Source organism: Abramis brama (genome assembly GCF_963993115.1).
Source record: "Abramis brama genome assembly, chromosome: 19".
In the NCBI taxonomy this organism is placed as follows: Eukaryota; Metazoa; Chordata; class Actinopteri; order Cypriniformes; family Leuciscidae; genus Abramis; species Abramis brama.
In genome coordinates this window covers 35,409,216-35,435,938 of record NC_139981.1, presented here as the reverse complement: position 1 = coordinate 35,435,938, position 26,723 = coordinate 35,409,216, and the positions used below count along the sequence as shown (strand labels likewise).

At 45.2% G+C, this 26,723-nt stretch overlaps 2 protein-coding genes across 6 annotated transcripts in view; both read right to left on the bottom strand.

Annotated features, from left to right (window-relative positions):
• The window catches only part of ppp1r21 (protein phosphatase 1, regulatory subunit 21), a 40,744-nt gene extending 30,588 nt beyond the window's left edge, over positions 1-10,156 (bottom strand). The window contains exons 1-9 of the mRNA XM_084093316.1: positions 9,661-10,156; positions 9,195-9,263; positions 8,971-9,114; positions 8,137-8,238; positions 6,825-6,989; positions 3,670-3,728; positions 2,978-3,072; positions 2,131-2,183; positions 529-678 (exon numbers count right to left, since the gene is read on the bottom strand). Coding sequence (XP_083949442.1) covers positions 529-678; positions 2,131-2,183; positions 2,978-3,072; positions 3,670-3,728; positions 6,825-6,989; positions 8,137-8,238; positions 8,971-9,114; positions 9,195-9,263; positions 9,661-9,720 — 897 coding nt within the window. The 5' untranslated portion in view covers positions 9,721-10,156. The remainder of the gene's footprint in view (positions 1-528; positions 679-2,130; positions 2,184-2,977; positions 3,073-3,669; positions 3,729-6,824; positions 6,990-8,136; positions 8,239-8,970; positions 9,115-9,194; positions 9,264-9,660) is intronic.
• A 1,322-nt stretch (positions 10,157-11,478) lies between these two features.
• LOC311069676 (uncharacterized protein) overlaps positions 11,479-26,723 on the bottom strand; it is a 35,791-nt gene continuing 20,546 nt past the window's right edge. For 3 of the 5 annotated variants that reach the window (XM_084093012.1, XM_084093015.1, XM_084093016.1), the window contains 6 exons: positions 24,444-24,651; positions 14,543-14,681; positions 14,263-14,332; positions 14,067-14,113; positions 13,901-13,959; positions 11,479-12,164 (listed from right to left, as the gene is read on the bottom strand). In XM_084093012.1, the coding sequence (XP_083949138.1) occupies positions 12,122-12,164; positions 13,901-13,959; positions 14,067-14,113; positions 14,263-14,332; positions 14,543-14,681; positions 24,444-24,651 (566 nt within the window). In that variant the 3' untranslated portion in view covers positions 11,479-12,121. The remainder of the gene's footprint in view (positions 12,165-13,900; positions 13,960-14,066; positions 14,114-14,262; positions 14,333-14,542; positions 14,682-24,443; positions 24,652-26,723) is intronic. The other 2 variants (XM_084093014.1, XM_084093013.1) reach the window with 2 other exon arrangements.

The window sequence follows — 26,723 nt, the reverse complement described above, 5'->3', positions numbered from 1 at the left end:
TTTTTCTGTCATGCTGTGGAAAGAGCCACATGAAGTTTATGAATGTGTTTGGTTGATTATTAATGGAGCAGAGGAGGTGTGTGTGTTCGTACTGTGGCATCATGAGAGGGCGTGTTCTAGAGGGCTCATTGCCCTCAGATGGCTGGAGCAAGATGGCCGCCTGTTAAGGACTACAAAACCCAGAATGCCTGAGAGTACAGCCGCAGCTAATGAGACCGGCAGCAGGCTCTAATACTGTGTGTGAGAAACTGTTGCTGTGTGTGTGGCTGGGGAAAGGATATGTTCCTCTGTGAAACAAAGAAGATTAAGTTGTTTTGAGCTGAAGAGATTTAAGTTGTAAACCTTGTGTTTGATTATTAAACACACCTGCATACTGAAGAGACTGTTGAAGAAATCTCAACATTTTACTGGGAAATTGCACAAACTAAAGATCCTGAACCTCTCATGCTGTCACAGTACCCTCTGGTTGACGTGTGTATTAACGGAGCAGGTGTGTGTGTGTGTGTGTGTGTGTGTGTGTGTTCGTACCCTCTGGTTGACGGGAGAGATGGCCTCGATGGACGAGTCGAGCGGGTAGATGTGGACTCTCTGCTCGGTGTAGGAGTGGAAGTTCAGCAGCGCCGACACCAGATTCTGCAGGAAGCCCAGAGCCTGAGCCGCCACATCACGAGCCTTCAGCTGCACACAAGAAGGCAAGGCAAGTTTATTTATATAGCACATTTCATACACAGTGGCAATTCAAAGTGCTTTACATAGAAGAAATTAAAATAATAAAAAGAAATAAAAATAATTAAAACAGTTTAGAAAAATAAAATATAGTACAGTACAAACAGTCGGACGAACAGCGGCACAGTGCTCATTCAGTAAATGCATAGCTAAACAGAAGTGTTTTGAGTCTGGATCTGAAAGTGACTGTAGGAGCACGTCTGATCTCCTCTGGAAGCTGGTTCCAGCATAATAGCTAAAAGCAGACTCGCCATGCTTAGAGTGAAGCCTTGGTGTTTCTAGCTGATATGATCCTAATGATCTGAGTGATCTGCTGGGTTTATATTCAGTGAGCATATCTGCAATGTATTGAGGTCCTAGGCCATTGAGTGAGTTATATACCAGTAATAATACTTTAAAATCAATCCTAAATGTAACTGGGAGCCAGTGTAAAGACCTGAGGACTGGTGTGATGTGTTCATATGTTCTGGTTCTGCTCAGCGTTCTGTATGAGCTGACACTGTCTTATGGTGTTTTTGGGAAGGCCAGTGAGGAGTCCATTACAATAATCCACCCTGCTGGTGATGAAAGCATGCACACGTTTCTCTAAGTCTTGTCTGGAAACAAAGCATCTACTTGACAGTGTCAAATGCAGCACTGAGGTCGAGTAGTACCACCACTGATAATTTGCCTATATCAGTATTTAAGCGAATATCGTTTATTAAAGTATCCATTCAAGCTTAAGAATTTGTTCAGCTGAGTGAAGACAACTTTTTCAATGATCTTGCCTATGAAAGGAAGATTTGAGATCGGTCTATAGTTGCTTAATATGGTCTTATCCAGATTGCTCTTCTTCAGGAGGGGCTTGACAACTGCAGTTTTCAGGGAGTTTGGAAAACTCCCAGAGAGAAGTGAGGCATTTACCACTTCTAGAAGATCTGCTTCTAAACTGTTTAACACACTTTTGAAAAATGATGTGGGAAGTGTGTCAAGAGCGCAGGTTGATGTTTTAAGGTGCTGTACGATTTCTTCCAAAATTTTGCCATCAATTTCTTTGAAATCAGACATAGTAACTACTTTCTCAGGTGGTTTGATCTGTCTGACCTCAGTGCAACTCAAGGATGTGCTGATCACCTTTCTGATATTATTGATTTTCTCAGAGAAGAAAGAAGCAAACTCACTGCACTTGCTGTCTGAGAGCATTTCACTGGGAATCTGGCTTGGGGGGGGTTTGTCAGTCTCTCTACAGTAGCAAAAAGAGTGCGTGTGTTGTTTAAATTGATGTTTATAATATTTGAGAAGAAAGTCTGTCTAGCTTTGCCTAGTTCCATATTGAAAGCATGGATGCTGTCTTTGTAGATGAGGAACAGGAACAGGAAGTCAGCGCTGCTCTATCAGTCACCTGACGACACTAAACACACTCACCTGATGCCGTCTGTTGTGCAGAGGAACGTTCAGACTGTTGTAGTCACTCGACTCTGAGGAAAACACAAGATTCACTCATTACTAGGGCTGTCACTTCTGTGAAAAAATCCTGTTCGATTTTTGAGACATAAGTGTTCATTAAATCAATTGTAAAATCGATTTTCCATGTCTAAAGACGTTTCCATTTTAAACGCCAAATATAGGCAAATCCACAGACAACTAACAGGCATTAGGACGAACGTAAAGAGGTTGCTTGAGACGCGCACAAGTCATCAATATTCCTGATGATTTATTGGCGTGAAGTTTCGTGCACAATGACAAACAGGAGTGCAACATTCTCGAAAAACAACTGGACTGCCATAACAGCAATGAAAAACATTACTGCAGGCTTCAACATGCCTGTGTTTACCATTAGAAATGGCAAACAAATTTGTAATTGTAGACCGTAGCCCGAATCTGCATCTGTATGCATGAGACTGTCTGAATACCGGTAGAATTCAGAGTTTTGTAGTAAAAAGAGACACATTATGCAGAAGTATAAATTGCTGTTATGTGTGTGTGTCAGAGCCTGCAGTTGCTGTGTGACGTGCGTTCGCTGCGGGCGTATCGTGACGAGCTGGACGCGCTCCGAGAGAAGACCGTTAAAATCGATTCCCTATTTCCGTTTTCGAAACTTGCGTTGGTTGGTCCGATCCATTGTGCAATCGATTTTTGAACGTAAAGTGACAGCCCTACTCATTACACACATGAAGGAAAAGCTTGAGTCTACATCACGTGTGTGTGAGTGTGTGTGTGTGTGTGTGTTTGTGTGTCAGTGAGTGTGTGTTCGTGTGTGTGTGTTACTCACGGGTGTCATTAAAGGGCACTTTCTCCAGGATCAAACTGCTGCTGTGCTTTAACTGACTGCTCACTTCACTCTGATACTTCCTCAGCTGCTGCTGACTGACACACACACACACACACACACACACACACTAAATACATTGACTATCTACACCTTCCAATAGATGAAATCAAAGTCGATGATAAAGCAGTCTGTATCCGTCTGAGTCACACTGTCTGTGTGTTGGTGAGTAGTCACTGACAAGCTCTTATAAACACTAAACACTTTAGCCACACTAAACACTATAAAACACTTTATCCACACAATACTGCACAAAAGGCTTTTATAGGCAACATACAAAACATGGAATAACTCATTTTCAGAAATAGGCATCACACACAGTGATATTCAGTCGGTCTGAGAGAACGGAAGCTGTGACCGACTTCAGATTGAGACGTGTTTGAGGATGAACAGATTTTAACGCTCCTCCCCTCCGTCTCTCTTCTCTATGGAATAACTTGCACAGATGAACAGAGTGGTGTTGTGTTATGCTGACATCTAGGTTTGGTTTTGTTCAGTGTGGTTGAATGTGCATTTGGAAATCTGATGTATAAATCAATTATAATAGACTAATCAGAATCACAGTCAGTGTGAAACAGGCGTACTGAAAGATCACAGATAACATTACTGCAATCCGATCGAATGTGCATATTTACCACTCTTCAGTTCTGACCCGACAGTCCTTGGCTTCTCTTTCCAGGGTCTGAGCCGTCACCTGACACGACATCTTCATTAGACAAGCATTGTACACAAACACTCACACACACACGTCACACACACATCAGCATCTCCTTGTACACACACACACACCAGCATCATCACACATGAAGAGCAGTAGGGATGTGCATGTTCAGCACTCGAGTATCATCTTATAAACATGTCATGTGCTTCATGCGGCATTGAGCGCCATTACACAACACAGTGAGCGCAGCTACAGCATCACAGAAACATGCCTTTCTAAACATGTTGTGTCATTGACATCCATAAGTGTGAAGCAGTGAATGTGTTGTCATGACCTCGAGCACTCATGTCCACCCCTAATAATCGTGTCTCTGACCTCGAGCACTCATGTCCACCCCTAATAATCGTGTCTCTGACCTCGAGCACTCATGTCCACCCCTAATAATCGTGTCTCAGACCTCGAGCACTCATGTCCACCCCTAATAATCGTGTCTCTGACCTCGAGCACTCATGTCCACCCCTAATAATCGTGTCTCTGACCTCGAGCACTCATGTCCACCCCTAATAATCGTGTCTCAGACCTCGAGCACTCATGTCCACCCCTAATAATCGTGTCTCTGCCCTCGAGCACTCGTCCACCTCGAGCACTCATGTCCACCCCTAATAATCGTGTCTCTGACCTCGAGTGCTCATGTTCACCCTTAATAATCGTGTCTCTGACCTCGAGCACTCATGTCCACCCCTAATAATTGTGTCTCTGACCTCAAGTACTCATGTCCACCCCTAATAATTGTGTCTCTGACCTCAAGTACTCATGTCCACCCCTAATAATCGTGTATCTGACCTCGAGCACTCATGTCCACCCCTAATAATCGTGTCTCTGCCCTCGAGCACTCGTCCACCTCGAGCACTCATGTCCACCCCTAATAATCGTGTCTCTGACCTCGAGTGCTCATGTCCACCCTTAATAATCGTGTCTCTGACCTCGAGCACTCATGCCCACCCCTAATAATTGTGTCTCTGACCTCAAGTACTCATGTCCACCCCTAATAATCGTGTCTCTGACCTCGAGCGCTCATGTCCACCCCTAATAATTGTGTCTCTGACCTCAAGTACTCATGTCCACCCCTAATAATCGTGTCTCTGACCTCGAGCGCTCATGTCCACCCCTAATAATTGTGTCTCTGACCTCGAGTGCTCATGTCCACCCCTAATAATCGTGTCTCTGACCTCGAGTGCTCATGTCCACCCTTAATAATCGTGTCTCTGACCTCGAGCACTCATGTCCACCCCTAATAATTGTGTCTCTGACCTCAAGTACTCATGTCCACCCCTAATAATCGTGTCTCTGACCTCGAGCGCTCATGTCCACCCCTAATAATTGTGTCTCTGACCTCAAGTACTCATGTCCACCCCTAATAATCGTGTCTCTGACCTCGAGCACTCATGTCCACCCCTAATAATCGTGTATCTGACCTCGAGCACTCATGTCCACCCCTAATAATTGTGTCTCTGACCTCAAGTACTCATGTCCACCCTTAATAATCGTGTCTCTGACCTCGAGCACTCATGTCCACCCCTAATAATCGTGTATCTGACCTCGAGAACTCATGTCCACCTCGAGCACTCATGTCCACCCCTAATAATCGTGTATCTGACCTCGAGCACTCATGTCCACCCCTAATAATCGTGTCTCTGACCTCGAGCACTCATGCCCACCCCTAATAATCATGTCTCTGACCTCGAGTGCTCATGCCCACCCCTAATAATCGTGTCTCTGACCTCGAGCGCTCATGCCCACCCCTAATAATCGTGTCTCTGACCTCGAGCGCTCATGTCCACCCCTAATAATCGTGTCTCTGACCTCGAGCGCTCATGTCCACCCCTAATAATCGTGTCTCTGACCTCGAGCGCTCATGTCCACCCCTAATAATCGTGTCTCTGACCTCGAGCGCTCATGTCCACCCTTAATAATCGTGTCTCTGACCTCGAGCACTCATGTCCACCCCTAATAATCGTGTCTCTGACCTCAAGTACTCATGTCCACCCCTAATAATCGTGTCTCTGACCTCAAGTACTCATGTCCACCCCTAATAATCGGTCTCTGACCTCGAGCACTCATGTCCACCTCGAGCACTCATGTCCACCCCTAATAATCGTGTCTCTGACCTCAAGTACTCATGTCCACCCCTAATAATCGTGTCTCTGACCTCAAGTACTCATGTCCACCCCTAATAATCGTGTCTCTGACCTCAAGTACTCATGTCTACCCCTAATAATCGGTCTCTGACCTCGAGCACTCATGTCCACCTCGAGCACTCATGTCCACCCCTAATAATCGTGTCTCTGACCTCGAGTGCTCATGTCCACCCCTAATAATCGTGTCTCTGACCTCAAGTACTCATGTCCACCCCTAATAATTGTGTCTCTGACCTCAAGTACTCATGTCCACCCTTAATAATCGTGTCTCTGACCTCGAGCACTCATGTCCACCCCTAATAATCGTGTATCTGACCTCGAGCACTCATGTCCACCCCTAATAATCGTGTATCTGACCTCGAGCACTCATGCCCACCACTAATAATCGTGTCTCTGACCTCGAGCACTCATGTCCACCCCTAATAATCGTGTATCTGACCTCGAGCACTCATGCCCACCCCTAATAATCGTGTCTCTGACCTCGAGCGCTCATGTCCACCCCTAATAATTGTGTCTCTGACCTCGAGTGCTCATGTCCACCCTTAATAATCGTGTCTCTGACCTCGAGCACTCATGTCCACCCTTAATAATCGTGTCTCTGACCTCGAGCACTCATGTCCACCCCTAATAATCGTGTCTCTGACCTCGAGCACTCATGTCCACCCCTAATAATCGTGTCTCTGACCTCGAGTACTCATGTCCACCCCTAATAATCGTGTCTCTGACCTCGAGCACTCATGTCCACCCCTAATAATCGTGTCTCTGACCTCAAGTACTCATGTCCACCCCTAATAATCGTGTCTCTGACCTCGAGCACTCATGCCCACCCCTAATAATCATGTCTCATGACCTTGAGTACCAATGCCACTCCTAATAAGGGTGTGTCTGACCTCGAGTACTCACGCCCGTCCCTAATAATCGTGTGCCTGACCTCGAGGCGAGCTTTGTCGCTCTGCAGCTTCTCGATGGTGTCGCTGTATCTGCTGGTCAGAGCATCTACTACAGCCTGATGCTGCTCAGACTCTTTCTCCAGCTGATCCAGTCGCGCTCGCAGCTGAGCTTCCTGCCGCCGGTACTGCTCATCCGCTTCATAGAACTGAACACACACAATTATATAGTGTTATTACACGCACACATACACACACACACACTAGGGGTGTGTGATATATATCGATTGCAATAATATCGTAATTGTTGTTTTAACGTAGGGCTGCACAATTAATAGAATTTCTAATTGCAATTACGATTACAGATGCCACGATTACGTAATCGTTCAAAGCCGCAATGACAAAAGAAAATCCACTATGCGCGCGTGTGTTTAGAGCATGTTATGTTATGAGAGGCGAATCACGAGAAAACCCAGCACAATAGGAACTACCAGGCGGTGACGTAAGTGTATGCTGCAATAAAAAGTCTTTCACCCTTAGAGAAACGGACTCTCCTGTCCTGTCAGCCGTTACTGTGCTCGTAGCGCACACTCTTCAGCTGCACACGCTAATGCGGCGGCGCGCGCTGTGTATCACTTCGCTGTATAAGTGCAAAATAAACTACGAGCATGCAACGTCGTTACGTTGTAAATTATTAACTCACGAAATAAAAGTAAAATACCAATAAATCAATACTGGTACAATAGTACCAATACTGGTGTGTCGTGTGTTAGCTGAGAAGGATTTGCAGCCCTATTGTTCTCTTATTTTTATAATTATAATTGAATTTGATTAAATTTATGAAATAGACACAAAAGATGATGCATGCATAATTCCGTTTAAAAAATGGCTTTATAAAAGGTAAAAATGCCCATATAAGGTAAAAATCAATTGAAACATATTGGAAAAAATAATTTGTGTCACTGCTGTGAACTGACACCACACAGAGTTTGTAGAACATCAGAAACTTTAGGAGTGGGCTGTCCACGACAGTCCTAAACCTGCCAAGTACCAACACAATAAACACACTCAGCAAAATATCGTCTGATAATCATCATCGTTATCGAGAAAATCCCAGAACATATCAAAATATCATTTTTTGTCAGTATCGCACACCCCTAACACACGCACACTCGCACAATCACACGCACACACACAATCACACACACACACACGCACACCCGCGCGCACACACACACGCACGCACGCACACACACACACACTCAATCACACACACTCAATCACACACACACAATCACACACACACAATCACACACACACAATCACACACACTCAATCACACACACACAATCACACCTGGATGTGAAGCCTTTCGTTCTCCTGGATCTTCTTCCGCAGATCTTCATCAAACACATTCTGAGCCTGTAGGTTAGCTTGAGGTGGCGAGTCTCCTTTATTCTGCACAAACACACACGTTTAAGACATTTCTCCTTATATAAAACCTTTTTGGCATTAATGTTCTTTAAAACTGAGTCGAGAACCTTAGAGCTCTATACAGAACTCTACTGAACCTTTCTTTCTAAGAGAGTTTCATGAAATCAGCCAGACTGTGAGGAACAGCCAGGAAAACAGCTAATAAACACACTGTATGATGTTTGAGCCTCAGTGTGTGAGGATGCAGAGGTCAGAGGTCAGGAGGTGTACAGTCAGTGTGTGAGGATGCAGAGGTCAGAGGTCAGGTAGTGTACAGTCAGTGTGTGAGGATGCAGAGGTCAGAGGTCAGGTAGTGTACAGTCAGTGTGTGAGGATGCAGAGGTCAGAGGTCAGGAGGTGTACAGTCAGTGTGTGAGGATGCAGAGGTCAGAGGTCAGGAGGTGTACAGTCAGTGTGTGAGGATGCAGAGGTCAGAGGTCAGGTGGTGTACAGTCAGTGTGTGAGGATGCAGAGGTCAGAGGTCAGGTGGTGTACAGTCAGTGTGTGAGGATGCAGAGGTCAGAGGTCAGGAGGTGTACAGTCAGTGTGTGAGGATGCAGAGGTCAGAGGTCAGGAGGTGTACAGTCAGTGTGTGAGGATGCAGAGGTCAGGTAGTGTACAGTCAGTGTGTGAGGATGCAGAGGTCAGAGGTCAGGTAGTGTACAGTCAGTGTGTGAGGATGCAGAGGTCAGAGGTCAGGTGTGTGTGTATAGTCACTTTGCTCTTCCGGCTCTTGCTCTCGGACAGCAGCTCCTCCTGCAGAAGCTCCACTCTCTTGGTCAGCTGCTGGTTCCTGAAGCTCAGACTGTCCATCTCCTGCTCCACCTTCCGAAGGCTCTGCTCCTTCTGCTTCAGCTCATCCTGAAACACACACACACGCATGAGCACACACACCCACCCTGCACACGGATCTCCAGTGAGAGGAACACAGTCGTACGTACCTTCAGCGAGTTACAGCCCGTCTGTTCATCCAGAACCGCCTTCTTCAACACCTGGTTCTGAGCTCTTAGCTGAGGAACACACACACACACACACACACACACACACACAGTGGGATGGAGGTTTTGATCAGATACACGCACACATATACTCACAGACATGAACACACACACACACACACACACACACACAGTGGGATGGAGGTTTTGATCAGATACACGCACACATATACTCACAGACATGAACACACACACGCACTCTCTCTCTCTCACACACACACACAGCAACAGCACGACTTCTTATCTAGAAATAGTTTGTGTCGGTATAGTTTGACTTCACCAGAACACATGCAGATACTGTGTATGTAACGTTAGGCACTCTAAACATGAAGAGTTGAAATGACAGCAGCGAGTGTTTCTGAACAGACTGGAATCATTAAAGCGATGATGATGATGATGATGAGCTCACCTTTGAATACTCCTGGGCCAGTTTACTGTATTTGCTCTGCAGATCCGTCATGTTCGCCATGAGAATGATGTGTGTGTGTGTGTGTGTGTGTTTATATACAGTACAGCTGAGACTCTATATGTCTGACAGCCTCGGCTAATGCTAATGCTAAGCGGATATGCTCATGAATCAGAGAGGATAGTGTAAAGAAACACAGTGTAACGTATCATATTTAAATCTATGAGATCGTCGATTATTTTCAGTCAAATCTGTTAAAACTGTCCATATCATTTGATCCGTATACCGCCTCAACAGCCATTAGCAGACAGGATGATGGCAGACGCATTGCAAAATCACGCTGTCAAATCAAACTGTGTGTAAAATACTTCAGTCAGTCAAACAAATTAAATTACATTCACCGATTTCATATATCTTATATCTCTATGTAAGCGGCTCTGTAGAAATAACCACTACCGGACTGATCACGTGAACATCACAACGGCACACTGACTGATCTTTCAAAATAAAAGCACACACAACATAAAACGTCAAAACGACACACTGACTGACCTTTCAAAATAAAAGCACACACTGACTAACCTTTCAAAATAAAAGCACACACAGACTGATCTTTCAAAATAAAAGCACACACAACATAAAACGTCAAAAGGACACACTGACTGACCTTTCAAAATAAAAGCACACACAACATAAAACGTCAAAACGACACACTGACTGACCTTTCAAAATAAAAGCACACACAGACTGATCTTTCAAAATAAAAGCACACACTGACTGACCTTTCAAAATAAAAGCACACACAACACAATCAACAACAACAACAACAACAATAATAATAATAAAGTTTCTTCAGACTGATAGCTGTGGGTGTGTTTGGTGTGATTTCTGCTGATGGTCAGCTGTTAGAGAGGAGTTTCTATTTGCTGTTGATCGAAGTTGTTTTGTATTGTGGACATCAGTAGAAAAAGAGGAGAGCAGACTATTTTCTCTCTGTTAAGGTCATGTTTAATGGTCACAGCATCAGGCGATAGAAAATGTATTTTTATTTCCTTTCACAGTTACAGTATTATTGAGCTCATCTGGCTAGATGATTCAACTATTGTTTGTTGCTTTCTGGTGTAATATGTTCACCCAGATACATCATGCGTTCAGATGAAGGAAAGGCACAGGAGGATCAACGAGCCGCTTCACATCATCGGTCCTCCTTTACCCAGAATGCACCATCTCATATGATGTGGTTACTGGTTACATTAGGTGTTTTTTTTAAGTGGCCTAAATTGATGAATCTACTTCCCGTGTCATGAACCCAGCAGTACCGGCCAGCGAAGTCCGTCAGATCATCCCAGCCTTCTCCTCGGCTCAGACCTGGCACAGCTGGAAGGCTCAGCAGGAAGACTTCACATTTCATGTACGGTTAGGTTGTGTTTTATTGTCCTTTAGAGAGAGTTTTCTTGGACACAGCAGCAGCAGAGAAAGCACATGGGAAAATATTATAGTCCAGTCCTTTAACAGTTTAACGGTCCTGATGCACCAGAGGTGGAAACATGGAGACTTATAGAATTAAAATAGCAGCGCAACAGTGAAGAAAACAGCAGATCATCTGAGCTGTGGTGTGTGTGTGAAGACCTGTAATGTGTGTGTGTGTGACTGCAGTAAACAGCAGATCATCTGAGCTGTGGTGTGTGTGTGAAGACCTGTAATGTGTGTGTGTGTGTGACTGCAGTAAACAGCAGATCATCTGAGCTGTGGTGTGTGTGTGTGACTGCAGTAAACAGCAGATCATCAAGAGAGCTCTAATAACTTCAGGCAGTGAACAGGTTCAGTTAGAAGCTTTATTAGTACTCATTAACGTCAGAAAACTCATTCCACGAGTGGAGAACAAGCGTTCACAGTTAGAGGATATTCAAGTGCAGCTTTAGGAGTCGGTCCACAGATAAATAGATTTAAATACAATAACTTCTCTTCAGGGAAGTTGCATGTAAACGTGTTCATTAGAGAAGTTCTACTCTTATCAAGCACAGATTACCCAGAAACTCTCCAGCCAATCAACACTGGAACAGTAAAATCACAGTCATATCAACTAAAACAACACAAAGAGCCAGTATTGGTACAACTGAGCTCTCCCTCATCAGAGCCAGCATACGCAGACACACTCGCTGCGCTTCCTTCTGGAGGAGCTCAACGCTTCTCAGAGATTCATCATTAAACAAGACATTTCATTTATTCACAATCGGAGCCACTCGATGATGTCGCAGTCATGTGATCAAACAGAGGTGATGATGTCGCAGTCATGTGATCAAACAGAGGTGATGATGTCACAGTCATGTGATCAACAGAGGTGAAGACAGACAGGGCGAGCGAGTGTGAGTGTGTGTGTGTGTGTGTGTGTGTGTGTGTGTGTGTGTGTGTGTGTGTGTGTGTGTGTGTGTGTGTGTGTGTGTGTGTGTAGAGCAGATCTGTCTCACTCCGGCTTCTTCTTGGCTCCGGGAACCTTCTCCTGAATCCTGCGGGAACACAGACACACTGAGGAAAAGCTGATAAACCGGTAACAGACAGCAGTGTTCTGACTGGTTCTGCTCTCAGTGTCAGTCTTCTGCATGGTAATAGAGAAATACACTACACACAAGATTGAAGTCCTGAGTGAGACTGAGGTCTAACACAAGCGACACACTCCTGTCCAGTACACAAGAGCCGATCAGCCCTACACACACACTACACATTCAGTCTCGGCTTCATACACTAAAACTTGTTCTGAATGAAGATAAAACCAAAATTATGTTATTTTCAAGCTCGAAAAAGGTAGTAGACAATCTTACTCCTCTCCAGACTTTACGAGGTAATGTGATTGAGTTAGTAAAAGAGTATACATATCTTGGCATCATTATTGATGATACATCATCTTTTGGCTCTCACATAACTCAATTAAAGAATTAAAAATAAAGCTTGGGTTTTATTTTAGAAACAAGTTTTGTTTTTCATTTAATGTAAGAAAGAGGTTAGTTTCTGCTTTCTGCCTGTGCTTGATTACGGTGATGTGGTGTATCAGTTCGCTTCTTCTCATCTTCTCTCACAGCGCTTTAAGATTTATATCAGATTGTAACCCTTTAACTCTTCACTGTATATTGTATAACAGTAGCCTGGCCCTCTCTGTCCATTAGAAGGAAAATTCACTATTACCTAATCATTTATAAAACTATTCTGGGGTTGTTGCCTTTGTATCTAGATTGTCTAATCCAAAAGAAAAGTGTTGGGAAATATTCCCTCCGGTCGGAAAACTGGTTTACTCTCTCTGTTCCATTTGTAAGAACTGAACTGGGAAAAAGGGCTTTTACATAAAAGCAGCGCCATTAGAGATCTGGAATCTACTCCAATTGAAATGACAAACTCTGGAGCCTATGGAACATTTTAAATCTATTATTTGGTCACTGGGAGAAGACTCAATGATGTGCAATTGTTTTAAAGCGTTTTAACTCTATATTTGTTGTTTTGATCTGTAAGTTTGTGATTGTAACTGGCCAGGACACTCCTGTGAAAGAAATTTAATCTCAGAGAGATTTTCCTGGTTAAATAAAGGTCAAATAAAAAACATCAAATAAAATGTGTCGGTCAGCGTGAGCATTATTCCAAACACACGTTCAAGCACGTATGAAGGATCATATTTTGAGTGGATATTGGGACACGAGAGAAGTACAGCCTTCTTTACATAATAAACAATAAATAATAATATAATAATATTAAACAGCGACTCGTGGCGAATGAGAGGAGCATGAGCAGTTTCAGTTTCGCTTTAAATACGTTTTTTATAGTCTTGGCATTTAAAATAAATGTTGTTTGTAACAACACAAGTTTGCCCAGGTTCGACTAACAGGTGCGACTTCTACCCAAAGTTTGGTAAATAATGTTAGAATTATGAGGGGATCGTTTGGAAACCCCTGAACTGTGTCATTATTGCAGTTCTTCCACTGCAGGATTCAGTGTTTGTTAATCTGGTCATTATCTCAGTGAAATATAAGTGATGTTGGTGTCAGTGGCTCACAGCACATCATGTGATCGTGTCAATCCTCATCTCCTGGTGCTCTTTATGCATGTACAAATAAACACCTTTTCATGGAAAAACACATATTTGTTGGTATTTTTTAATGCGTCACAGACACCAGCCCATTCTCATTTATTTCTGATTTATTCTAGTCCTGTCAGTTACCGGTTAATGTTCGGACATCGAGAGACGAGTTTCACTTACTTCCCCAACACACCCTTCACCTGACTGTTGACCGAAGAAATGAACTGATCGATCTGAGTCTGTGGAAGAGAAAGAGCATCAGCCACATACACACACACACACACACACAAACACACACTCACACTCACACTCACACTCACACTCACACTCACACTCACTCCATTACCTGATGCTTCTCGTAGGTTATCGGGCCGCTGAAAGCTCCAATCAGACCTGCAGTGTAAGAAGATAAACACACAAGTTAACATCATTACGCTTCGACCAGCAACTGATGACCAGCAACTGAAGAACAACACAGAACAACAACGACTGAAGTTAGCGTGAAAATATAGTATAAAGTGAAATCAACACATTGGTCTTACCGAGAATGAGAAGCGTGAGTCCGTTAAACCAGGAACCAACATATGTGAAGACCCACAACAACACACCGAACTGGAGAAGAAACACAACTAACATCAATGGACATTCAAAACATTTCTTTTGGGAAGAAAAGAGGAAAGAAAATCACAGTATTGAGTAAGAGGAGTAAGAGTGAGTAAGAGGAGGAAGAGTATGAGGAAGAGGAGGAAGAGGAGGAGGAGGAGGAGGAATAGTATGAAGAAGAGGAGTCAGTTTTGAACAAAAGGTATTTTAAACTCAGACCTTGAGAGAGTCGACGAGATCCTCCACCAGAAACAGGCGGCGCAGTTCCTTCAGCGCTCTATTGATCCGACTCAGAACAACATCACTGTGCCTCTCCACTGCCTCTCTGGACAGAGCCAAGTCCTTCTCCAGGACACATCTGCAAACATGAGGGAAAGACTAGTGAGTATGGGCTCAAACTCTGCACACATGAGGGAAAGACTAGTGAGTATGGGCTCAAACTCTGCACACACGAGGGAAGACCAGTGAGTATGGGCTCAAACTCTGCACACACGAGGGAAAGACCAGTGACTATGAGCTCAAACTCTGCACACACGAGGGAAGACCAGTGAGTATGGGCTCAAACTCTGCACACATGAGGGAAAGACTAGTGAGTATGGGCTCAAACTCTGCACACATGAGGGAAAGACTAGTGAGTATGGGCTCAAACTCTGCACACACGAGGGAAAGACTAGTGAGTATAGACTCAAACTCTGCACACATGAGGGAAAGACTAGTGAGTACAGACTCAAACTCTGCACACATGAGGGAAAGACTAGTGAGTACAGACTCAAACTCTACACACATGAGGGAAAGACTAGTGAGTATGGGCTCAAACTCTGCACACATGAGGGAAAGACTAGTGAGTATAGACTCAAACTCTGCACACATGAGGGAAAGACTAGTGAGTACAGACTCAAACTCTGCACACATGAGGGAAAGACTAGTGAGTACAGACTCAAACTCTGCACACATGAGGGAAAGACTAGTGAGTACAGACTCAAACTCTGCACACATGAGGGAAAGACTAGTGAGTACAGACTCAAACTCTGCACACATGAGGGAAAGACTAGTGAGTACAGACTCAAACTCTACACACATGAGGGAAAGACTAGTGAGTATGGGCTCAAACTCTGCACACACGAGGGAAGACCAGTGAGTATGGGCTCAAACTCTGCACACATGAGGGAAAGACTAGTGAGTACAGACTCAAACTCTGCACACATGAGGGAAAGACTAGTGAGTATGGGCTCAAACTCTGCACACATGAGGGAAAGACTAGTGAGTATGGGCTCAAACTCTGCACACACGAGGGAAGACCAGTGAGTATGGGCTCAAACTCTGCACACACACGAGGGAAGACCAGTGAGTATGGGCTCAAACTCTGCACACACGAGGGAAGACTAGAGAGTATGGGCTCAAACTCTGCACACACGAGGGAAGACCAGTGAGTATGGGCTCAAACTCTGCACACACGAGGGAAGACCAGTGAGTATGGGCTCAAACTCTGCACACACGAGGGAAGACTAGTGAGTATGGGCTCAAACTCTGCACACATGAGGGAAAGACTAGTGAGTATGGGCTCAAACTCTGCACACACGAGGGAAGACCAGTGAGTATAGACTCAAACTCTGCACACATGAGGTAAAGACTAGTGAGTATGGGCTCAAACTTTGCACACATGAGGGAAAGACTAGTGAGTATGGGCTCAAACTCTGCACACATGAGGGAAAGACTAGTGAGTATAGACTCAAACTCTGCACACATGAGGGAAAGACTAGTGAGTACAGACTCAAACTCTGCACACATGAGGGAAAGACTAGTGAGTACAGACTCAAACTCTGCACACATGAGGGAAAGACTAGTGAGTATAGACTCAAACTCTGCACACATGAGGGAAGACTAGTGAGTATAGACTCAAACTCTGCACACACGAGGGAAGACTAGTGAGTATGGGCTCAAACTCTGCACACATGAGGGAAAGACTAGTGAGTATGGGCTCAAACTCTGCACACATGAGGGAAAGACTAGTGAGTATGGGCTCAAACTTTGCACACATGAGGGAAAGACTAGTGAGTATGGGCTCAAACTCTGCACACATGAGGGAAAGACTAGTGAGTATAGACTCAAACTCTGCACACATGAGGGAAAGATTAGTGAGTACAGACTCAAACTCTGCACACATGAGGGAAAGACTAGTGAGTACAGACTCAAACTCTGCACACATGAGGGAAAGACTAGTGAGTATAGACTCAAACTCTGCACACATGAGGGAAGACTAGTGAGTATAGACTCAAACTCTGCACACACGAGGGAAGACCAGTGAGTATGGGCTCAAACTCTGCACACACACGAGGGAAGACCAGTGAGTATGGGCTCAAACTCTGCACACATGAGGGAAAGACTAGTGAGTACAGACTCAAACTCTGCACACATGAGGGAAAGACTAGTGAGTATGGGCTCAAACTCTGCACACATGAGGGAAAGACTAGTGAGTATGGGCTCAAACTCTGCACACACGAGGGAAGACCAGTGAGTATGGGCTCAAACTCTGCACACACACGAGGGAAGACCAGTGAGTATGGGCTCAAACTCTGCACACACGAGGGAAGACTAGTGAGTATGGGCTCAAACTCTGCACACACGAGGGAAGACCAGTGAGTATGGGCTCAAACTCTGCACACACGAGGGAAGACCAGTGAGTATGGGCTCAAACTCTGCACACACGAGGGAAGACTAGTGAGTATGGGCTCAAACTCTGCACACATGAGGGAAAGACTAGTGAGTATGGGCTCAAACTCTGCACACACGAGGGAAGACCAGTGAGTATAGACTCAAACTCTGCACACATGAGGTAAAGACTAGTGAGTATGGGCTCAAACTTTGCACACATGAGGGAAAGACTAGTGAGTATGGGCTCAAACTCTGCACACATGAGGGAAAGACTAGTGAGTATAGACTCAAACTCTGCACACATGAGGGAAAGACTAGTGAGTACAGACTCAAACTCTGCACACATGAGGGAAAGACTAGTGAGTACAGACTCAAACTCTGCACACATGAGGGAAAGACTAGTGAGTATAGACTCAAACTCTGCACACATGAGGGAAGACTAGTGAGTATAGACTCAAACTCTGCACACACGAGGGAAGACTAGTGAGTATGGGCTCAAACTCTGCACACATGAGGGAAAGACTAGTGAGTATGGGCTCAAACTCTGCACACATGAGGGAAAGACTAGTGAGTATGGGCTCAAACTTTGCACACATGAGGGAAAGACTAGTGAGTATGGGCTCAAACTCTGCACACATGAGGGAAAGACTAGTGAGTATAGACTCAAACTCTGCACACATGAGGGAAAGATTAGTGAGTACAGACTCAAACTCTGCACACATGAGGGAAAGACTAGTGAGTACAGACTCAAACTCTGCAGACATGAGGGAAAGACTAGTGAGTATAGACTCAAACTCTGCACACATGAGGGAAGACTAGTGAGTATAGACTCAAACTCTGCACACACGAGGGAAGACCAGTGAGTATGGGCTCAAACTCTGCACACACACGAGGGAAGACCAGTGAGTATGGGCTCAAACTCTGCACACACGAGGGAAGACTAGTGAGTATGGGCTCAAACTCTGCACACACGAGGGAAGACCAGTGAGTATGGGCTCAAACTCTGCACACACGAGGGAAGACCAGTGAGTATGGGCTCAAACTCTGCACACACGAGGGAAGACTAGTGAGTATGGGCTCAAACTCTGCACACATGAGGGAAAGACTAGTGAGTATGGGCTCAAACTCTGCACACACGAGGGAAGACCAGTGAGTATAGACTCAAACTCTGCACACATGAGGTAAAGACTAGTGAGTATGGGCTCAAACTTTGCACACATGAGGGAAAGACTAGTGAGTATGGGCTCAAACTCTGCACACATGAGGGAAAGACTAGTGAGTATAGACTCAAACTCTGCACACATGAGGGAAAGACTAGTGAGTATGGGCTCAAACTTTGCACACATGAGGGAAAGACTAGTGAGTATGGGCTCAAACTCTGCACACATGAGGGAAAGACTAGTGAGTATAGACTCAAACTCTGCACACATGAGGGAAAGATTAGTGAGTACAGACTCAAACTCTGCACACATGAGGGAAAGACTAGTGAGTACAGACTCAAACTCTGCACACATGAGGGAAAGACTAGTGAGTATAGACTCAAACTCTGCACACATGAGGGAAGACTAGTGAGTATAGACTCAAACTCTGCACACACGAGGGAAGACTAGTGAGTATGGGCTCAAACTTTGCACACATGAGGGAAAGACTAGTAAGTATAGACTCAAACTCTGCACACATGAGGGAAAGACTAGTGAGTACAGACTCAAACTGCACACATGAGGGAAAGACTAGTGAGTACAGACTCAAACTCTGCACACATGAGGGAAAGACTAGTGAGTACAGACTCAAACTCTGCACACATGAGGGAAAGACTAGTGAGTACAGACTCAAACTCTGCACACATGAGGGAAAGACTAGTGAGTATAGACTCAAACTCTGCACACATGAGGGAAGACTAGTGAGTATGGGCTCAAACTCTGCACACATGAGGGAAAGACTAGTGAGTATGGGCTCAAACTCTGCACACATGAGGGAAAGACTAGTGAGTATGGGCTCAAACTCTGCACACATGAGGGAAAGACTAGTGAGTATAGACTCAAACTCTGCACACACGAGGGAAGACTAGTGAGTATAGACTCAAACTCTGCACACACAAGGGAAAGACTAGTGAGTATGGGCTCAAACTCTGCACACACAAGGGAAAGACTAGTGAGTATGGGCTCAAACTCTGCACACATGAGGGAAAGACTAGTGAGTATAGACTCAAACTCTGCACACACGAGGGAAGACTAGTGAGTATAGACTCAAACTCTGCACACATAAGGGAAAGACTAGTGAGTATGGGCTCAAACTCTGCACACACGAGGGAAGACTAGTGAGTATAGACTCAAACTCTGCACACATGAGGGAAAGACTAGTGAGTATGGGCTCAAACTCTGCACACACGAGGGAAGACTAGTGAGTATAGACTCAAACTCTGCACACATGAGGGAAGACTAGTGAGTATAGACTCAAACTCTGCACACATGAGGGAAAGACTAGTGAGTATGGGCTCAAACTCTGCACACACGAGGGAAGACCAGTGAGTATGGGCTCAAACTCTGCACACACGAGGGAAGACTAGTAAGTATGGGCTCAAACTCTGCACACACGAGGGAAGACTAATAAGTATGGGTTCAAACTCTGCACACACAAGGGAAGACCAGTGAGTATGGGCTCAAACTCTGCACACACGAGGGAAAGACTAGTGAGTATGGGCTCAATTTCTGCACACATGAGGGAAAGACTAGTGAGTATAGACTCAAACTCTGCACACACGAGGGAAGACTAGTAAGTATGGGCTCAAACTCTGCACACACAAGGGAAGACCAGTGAGTATGGGCTCAAACTCTGCACACACGAGGGAAAGACCAGTGAGTATGGGCTCAAACTCTGCACACACGAGGGAAAGAGTAGTGAGTATGGGCTCAAACTCTGCACACACGAGGGAAAGACTAGTGAGTATGGGCTCAAACTCTGCACACACGAGGGAAGACCAGTGAATATAGACTCAAACTCTGCACACATGAGGGAAGACCAGTGAGTATGGACCCAAACTCAGTACTGATCAAAGCATGTGCCTGCGAAGGCCCTGATATACTATCAGGAGAAGATCCTTTTCCTTCTTCGTTAAGGGGTAAAACGAAGATTGAAATACGTAAGCAGCGACATACTTTTATCGAACATTGGACGCCGTCCACGCTGCTGAGAGCGACGGTTAGATGAATATATAATATGTGCTGCGCACACAGTGGCGTAAAGCGTGGGATGCAGTGGCGTAAGCGTGGGGTGCAGTGGCGTAAAGCGTGGGGTGCAAAGCGTGGGGTGCAGTGGTGTAAAGTGTGTGAGGCAGTGGTGTAAAGTGTCTTCCATCTTGTGTGCAGTGGAGTAAAGCGTGCAGTGGAGTAAAGCGTGGGGTGCAGTGGCGTAAAGCGTGGGGTGCAAAGCGTGGGGTGCAGTGGCGTAAAGCGTGGGGTGCAGTGGTGTAAAGCGTGTGAGGCAGTGGCGTAAAGCGTGGGATGCAGTGGCATAAAGCGTGGGATGCAGTGGCGTAAAGCGTGTGAGGCAGTGGCGTAAAGCGTGGGGTGCAGTGGCGTAAAGCGTATGAGGCAGTGGCGTAAAGCGTGGGATACAGTGGTGTAAAGCGTCTTCCATCTTGTGTGCAGTGGAGTAAAGCGTGCAGTGGAGTAAAGCATGGGGTGCAGTGGCGTAAAGCGTGGGGTGCAAAGCGTGGGGTGCAGTGGCGTAAAGCGTGGGGTGCAAAGCGTGGGGTGCAGTGGCGTAAAGCGGGGGGTGCAGTGGTGTAAAGCGTGTGAGGCAGTGGCGTAAAGCGTGGGGTGCAGTGGCGTAAAGCGTGGGGTGCAGTGGCGTAAAGCGTGTGAGGCAGTGGTGTAAAGCGTCTTCCATCTTGTGTGCAGTGGAGTAAAGCGTACAGTGGAGTAAAGCGTGGGGTGCAGTGGCGTAAAGCGTGGGGTGCAAAGCGTGGGGTGCAGTGGCGTAAAGCGGGGGGTGCAGTGGTGTAAAGCGTGTGAGGCAGTGGTGTAAAGCGTGAGGTGCAGTGGCGTAAAGCGTGGGGTGCAAAGTGTGGAGTGCAGTGGTGTAAAGCGTGTGAGGCAGTGGTGTAAAGTGTCTTCCATCTTGTGTGCAGTGGAGTAAAGCGTGCAGTGGAGTAAAGCGTGGGGTGCAGTGGCGTAAAGCGTGGGGTGCAAAGCGTGGGGTGCAGTGGCGTAAAGCGTGGGGTGCAGTGGTGTAAAGCGTGTGAGGCAGTGGCGTAAAGCGTGGGGTGCAGTGGCGTAAAGCGTGGGGTGCAGTGGTGTAAAGCGTGTGTGGCAGTGGCGTAAAGCGTGGGATACAGTGGCTTAAAGCGTGGGATACAGTGGTGTAAAGCGTCTTCCATCTTGTGTGCAGTGGAGTAAAGCGTGCAGTGGAGTAAAGCGTGGGGTGCAGTGGCGTAAAGCGTGGGGTGCAAAGCGTGGGGTGCAGTGGCGTAAAGTGGGGGGTGCAGTGGTGTAAAGCGTGTGAGGCAGTGGCGTAAAGCGTGGGGTGCAGTGGCATAAAGCGTGGGATGCAGTGGCGTAAAGTAAAGCGTGGGATGCGGTGGTGTAAAGTAAAGCGTGTGAGGCAGTGGCGTAAAGCGTGGGGTGCAGTGGCATAAAGCATGGGATGCAGTGGCATAAAGCATGGGATGCAGTGGCATAAAGCATGGGATGCAGTGGCATAAAGCATGGGATGCAGTGGCGTAAAGCGTGGGATGTAGTGGCGTAAAGTAAAGCGTGGGATGCAGTGGCGTAAAGCGTGGGGTGCAGTGGCGTAAAGCGTGGGATGCAGTGGCGTAAAGTAAAGCGTGGGGTGCAGTGGCGTAAAGCGTGGGGTGCAGTGGCGTAAAGTAAAGCGTGGGGTGCAGTGGCATAAAGCGTGTGAGGCAGTGGCGTAAAGCGTGGGGTGCAGTGGCGTAAAGCATGGGATGCAGTGGTGTAAAGTAAAGCGTGGGATGCAGTGGCGTAAAGTAAAGCGTGGGGTGCAGTGGCGTAAAGCGTGGGATGCAGTGGCGTAAAGCGTGGGATGCAGTGGCGTAAAGTAAAGCGTGGGATGTAGTGGCGTAAAGTAAAGCGTGGGGTGCAGTGGCATAAAGCGTGGGATGCAGTGGCGTAAAGCGTGGGATGCAGTGGCGTAAAGCATGGGGTGCAGTGGCATAAAGTAAAGCGTGGGATGCAGTGGCGTAAAGCGTGGGATGCAGTGGCGTAAAGTAAAGCGTGGGATGCAGTGGCGTAAAGTAAAGCGTGGGGTGCAGTGGCGTAAAGCGTGTGAGGCAGTGGCGTAAAGCGTGTGAGGCAGTGGCGTAAAGCGTGGGATGCAGTGGTGTAAAGTAAAGCGTGGGGTGCAGTGGTGTAAAGTAAAGCGTGGGGTGCAGTGGCGTAAAGCGTGGGATGCAGTGGCGTAAAGTAAAGCGTGGGATGCAGTGGCATAAAGTAAAGCGTGGGATGCGGTGGTGTAAAGCGTGGGATGCGGTGGTGTAAAGCGTGGGATGCAGTGGTGTAAAGGTCCATATTCTCTGGAAGGATGAATCACGCTTCTCTGTCTGGCAATCCGATGGACGAGTCTGGGTTTGGCGGTTGCCAGGAGAACGATACTTGCCTGACTGCATTGTGTTAAGTGTAAAGTTTGGTGGAAGGGGGATTATGGTGTGGGGTTGTTCTTCAGGGGTTGGCCTCTTAGTTCCAGTGAAAGGAACTCTGAATGCTTCAGCATTCCAAGACATTTTGGACAATTTCATGCCCAACTTTGTGGGAAGAGTTTGAGGATGAGTTTGGGGATGTTCCAGTTCCAGCATGACTGCGCTCCAGTGCACAAAGCAGGACCATAAAGACATGGATGAGGAGTTTGGTGTGGATAGAACAGCTCTGGGATGAACTAGAGCGGAGACTGAGAGCCAGACCTTCTCGTCCAACATCAGAGCCGGACCTCACTAATGCGCTTCTAGAAGAATGGTTAAACATTCACATAAACACACTCCTAAACCTTGAGGAACGCCTTCCCAGAAGAGTTGAAGCTGTTATAGCTGCAAAGGGTGGAGCAACTCATTAAACCCTATGGATCAGGAATGGGATGTCATTAAAGTTCTTGTGCATGTAAACAGGGTTCTAAATTAACTTTTTTGATCACCAGCCAATGTGGCTGGTAACTTTCTAAAGTTACCAGCCAATCTGAATATCCACTAGCCAAATTTTTTTCCGGTTAAAATAAGAGAAATTATAAGTGCCACTAAATGTATTTAATTATTTTATTAGAATTGCTGGCATGAAAAACACAAAGTACAATACAACAAAATATACACAGAAAGGCAATACGATCTGTCTTGGCAGTTTTAATCCTTAGGCTCTCCTGATGACTTCAGGAACTCTCATGGTCCTTACTGCCTCTACTTTAAAATTATTAGATCCTAGGCCTACTACGAAATTGTTTTGTTTTTTTCTTTTGCGTACATGACAATACATGACGATATTATTGTGATCAAACACTAGCCATCCCATACACAAAAGAAATATATTTGAAATATATTTTTGGAATATATGCAAATATTCGAAATTGGCCCAATAAATATATTTTAGTTATATTTCAGAATATATTTCAAAATGATAAATATAAGTGAACAACAATGCAAATATATTTCAATGTATTTGGAATATATGCCACATATATTTTTGACACTTTAAAATATATTTCAATATTTTTTTTTTCTGTATGGGATTCACGACCCGTCAGCCATTTGGCATTAAATGTTCTTTTCTTAGTTTCTCTGTCGATACCCTCCTCATCCCCTGCCTCGTTCCTCTTCTCGCCCCCAGAAGTCTGTCCCAACCACCGCCGCATTTCGTTTAATATTAACCTACTTTACTACCAACTCCGTTCGTCTTATTTCTTGTGTTTTCTGTGTCCGTTCGTTTCCATGGTTTCTCGCGCTGGTTTCACTGCAAACTGCGCGAAACCAATGGGCGTATGAAACGTCATCACGTAGCATTACAGAACAGTGTCCATGGGAAATGTAGGAAGTACTGCCAGGGGGATAAATGACCGAGAACAGAGCAGAACAGAGCCTTATATGTATCATGCCTCATACATCACCGGCCAAACTGGCTAGTAAGTTTTTATTAACACCCGCCAAAATGAATTTTAACCCGCATTTGGCGGGTTGGCGGGTGTTAATTTAGAACCCTGCATGTAAAGGCAGACGTCCCAAAACTTGTACTGCTCTGAATGATGTCTGACACTTTGTATTACTTCTCATGTTTATTGCCTCTTTAAGATGAATCGCTTGCTGTGTTCCTCAACTGTAAGTCGCTTTGGATTAAAGTGTCTGCTAAATGAATAAAGGTAAATGTAATGTGAGAGATTATATTTACTACAGGCATCTTGTTCAAACTTAAAGCAGCTGATGAAACAGCTGATGAAAGGTCAAGAGGTCATCACACACACACACAGATCTCACCTGAAGGGGTGTCCTTCATCAGACTTCTGGATGGCCTGCAGGACTCCCCTGTATACCCTGAAGGAGACGGTGGCGGAGAGCAGAGCGAGAGCGGAGTAGGAGAGAATGCTGATGATGCTGTAGCAGGTGAGGGAGAGGAGGATGAAGAGGCTTGAGCCGAAGACCAGCGCACTCGACCTCACGTCCCGCCAGCGCAGCAGCTGCAGCACTGAAACACACACACACACACGTGAGCTCAGGCTAGGACAGCAGCAGGGATGAGCATGAAGGATGGGGTTCAAGACGTGTTTAGGATCCACATGCACAAGCTCTCGCTAAACCAGCATGTTTCCCTCATCTGCATCAACATCTGTTTATTAATCAACTACGGGAAGACGTGACGCCAATCCAAGCTCATAAGCTCACACACTCGTGTGTCTCTGCAATTACACTCACAAGCCTGTTACGACTGACTGACAGACTTCACAGAACGGAAACGAGCGCGAGTTTATCTTCCGTCAGACATCAGTGGAAAAACCCACTTTATTGTATATAACTGAAGGGATAATTCACGTAAAAACAGGTCATCATTTACAGTGCATTAAGAAAGTATTCAGATTCCTTCATTTTTTCACATTTTTTATGCAGTATTATGCTTTAAATTGTTTTGGGGGGGGGGGGGGATTTCACCTCAATCTATACATGACGAAGCAAAAAACAGATTTGTGATGACTTAGCAAATTCATTAAAAAGAAAAAATTCACAGGGTCAATCAATCTCAAGTGGCCAATGGAGAGTGCTTGGCTATCTATTTTTTGAGGTATTACCTGTATGAATTAGATTTGACTTGGTTTACCGATTAGGGATGGAACGATTACCGGTTTCACAATAAACCACAATAAAATGTCCTGACGGTTAGTATTGTAACCCTACCCTTTTACAATTGAATTATCATGAAAACCGTGTTCGATTGTCGTGTTTTTGAACACTACCGGTAAACCCTGTGCAGGCAGCAGGAGTCTGACGCAGTCCCAGCATGCAACGTTGTTTGTTTGGTTATTTGTGTGCGAGAAGAATGGCGTACAGCAGTGACAGCGCTCGGGAGATTCATCATATTATTGTAAAGCACCATAAAGTTTGCACTATATTCCAAGACTTCTGAAGCCATTCGATAGCTTAATGTGAGGTACAAATGAATATTTAAGTCGTTAAAGTTAACTGAAAACTTTTGTTGAGCATCAGACTTTTCACCAGTGACAGAAAATCTTACTTTTAAGAATCACTGAGAAGCACAACATTTATCTCTCTAAATAGAACAAAACGACCAACATTTACATGTCTTAATTGTGTTGATCGCTCACTGGCGTGTTTGAGTCACTGCAGCACTGATATGTGTGTGAGACAACATTATAAATACAGTATATCTAGATGTAAACCCAGAGGATCACTTGTATTATCGCCAGCACTCTCTCTCTCTATGGTAAAACACAGCATGACTTTCTATAAAGCCGCTATGAAAGCACGTGTATAAGCACTATAGACTCGGGATGTGCGCTACATACTAACCTAGTCTAACCCCATCTAAATCTAGCAAATCTAGGTCTTTGTCTTCCCAGCTATATCAATATTCATGATCATTCCCACCCTCCCCACATACAGCTTTCCGACACAAAACATGTCTTACAAATTTTAAATCAATATATTGATTTGAGTGACCTGGATGATTTTCACCTCTGACCCCAGAGGGTTAAGCAAAGTTAGCCATTATAGACATGTTTATTGAAATTAACGAATCAATAAGCAGCACAGGACCAATACGTTTAAACCTAATAGCCTTTTATAAACGGATTTCCTTAAATAAATGTTAGTCCACACAAGTCAGCAGATTAAGGTGCTGTTGTTCGTTAATAGGTTTGAACGCGCTTCTCGTGTATTAATCAATCCGTACAGATGACGGGCGGCAAACCGCAAGAAAAGCCTGACCTGTACTGACAAATATACACGATTTCTGATTGTTAGGAATGGATGTTGATATAGCAACTGTTCAAGTGTCAAGTTTCATTCATAATGTTTCTCCTTTAATCCGACATAAAATTTCATACCGTATTGTCCCTCATAGCCGGTAGTGTAACAAGCCAACAAGCAAGCTTAATTGTTATACTAGTTTGACATGACATAGAAGAAAACGGTAAAGTTGTGCAAGCTTTCAAAACGCTCCCTCACCGAGTTATGGCGAACGCATGCAGAATATGAGGGAAAATGATTTTGTTTTGCTGCAGATATACACTTTGTATATCTGCA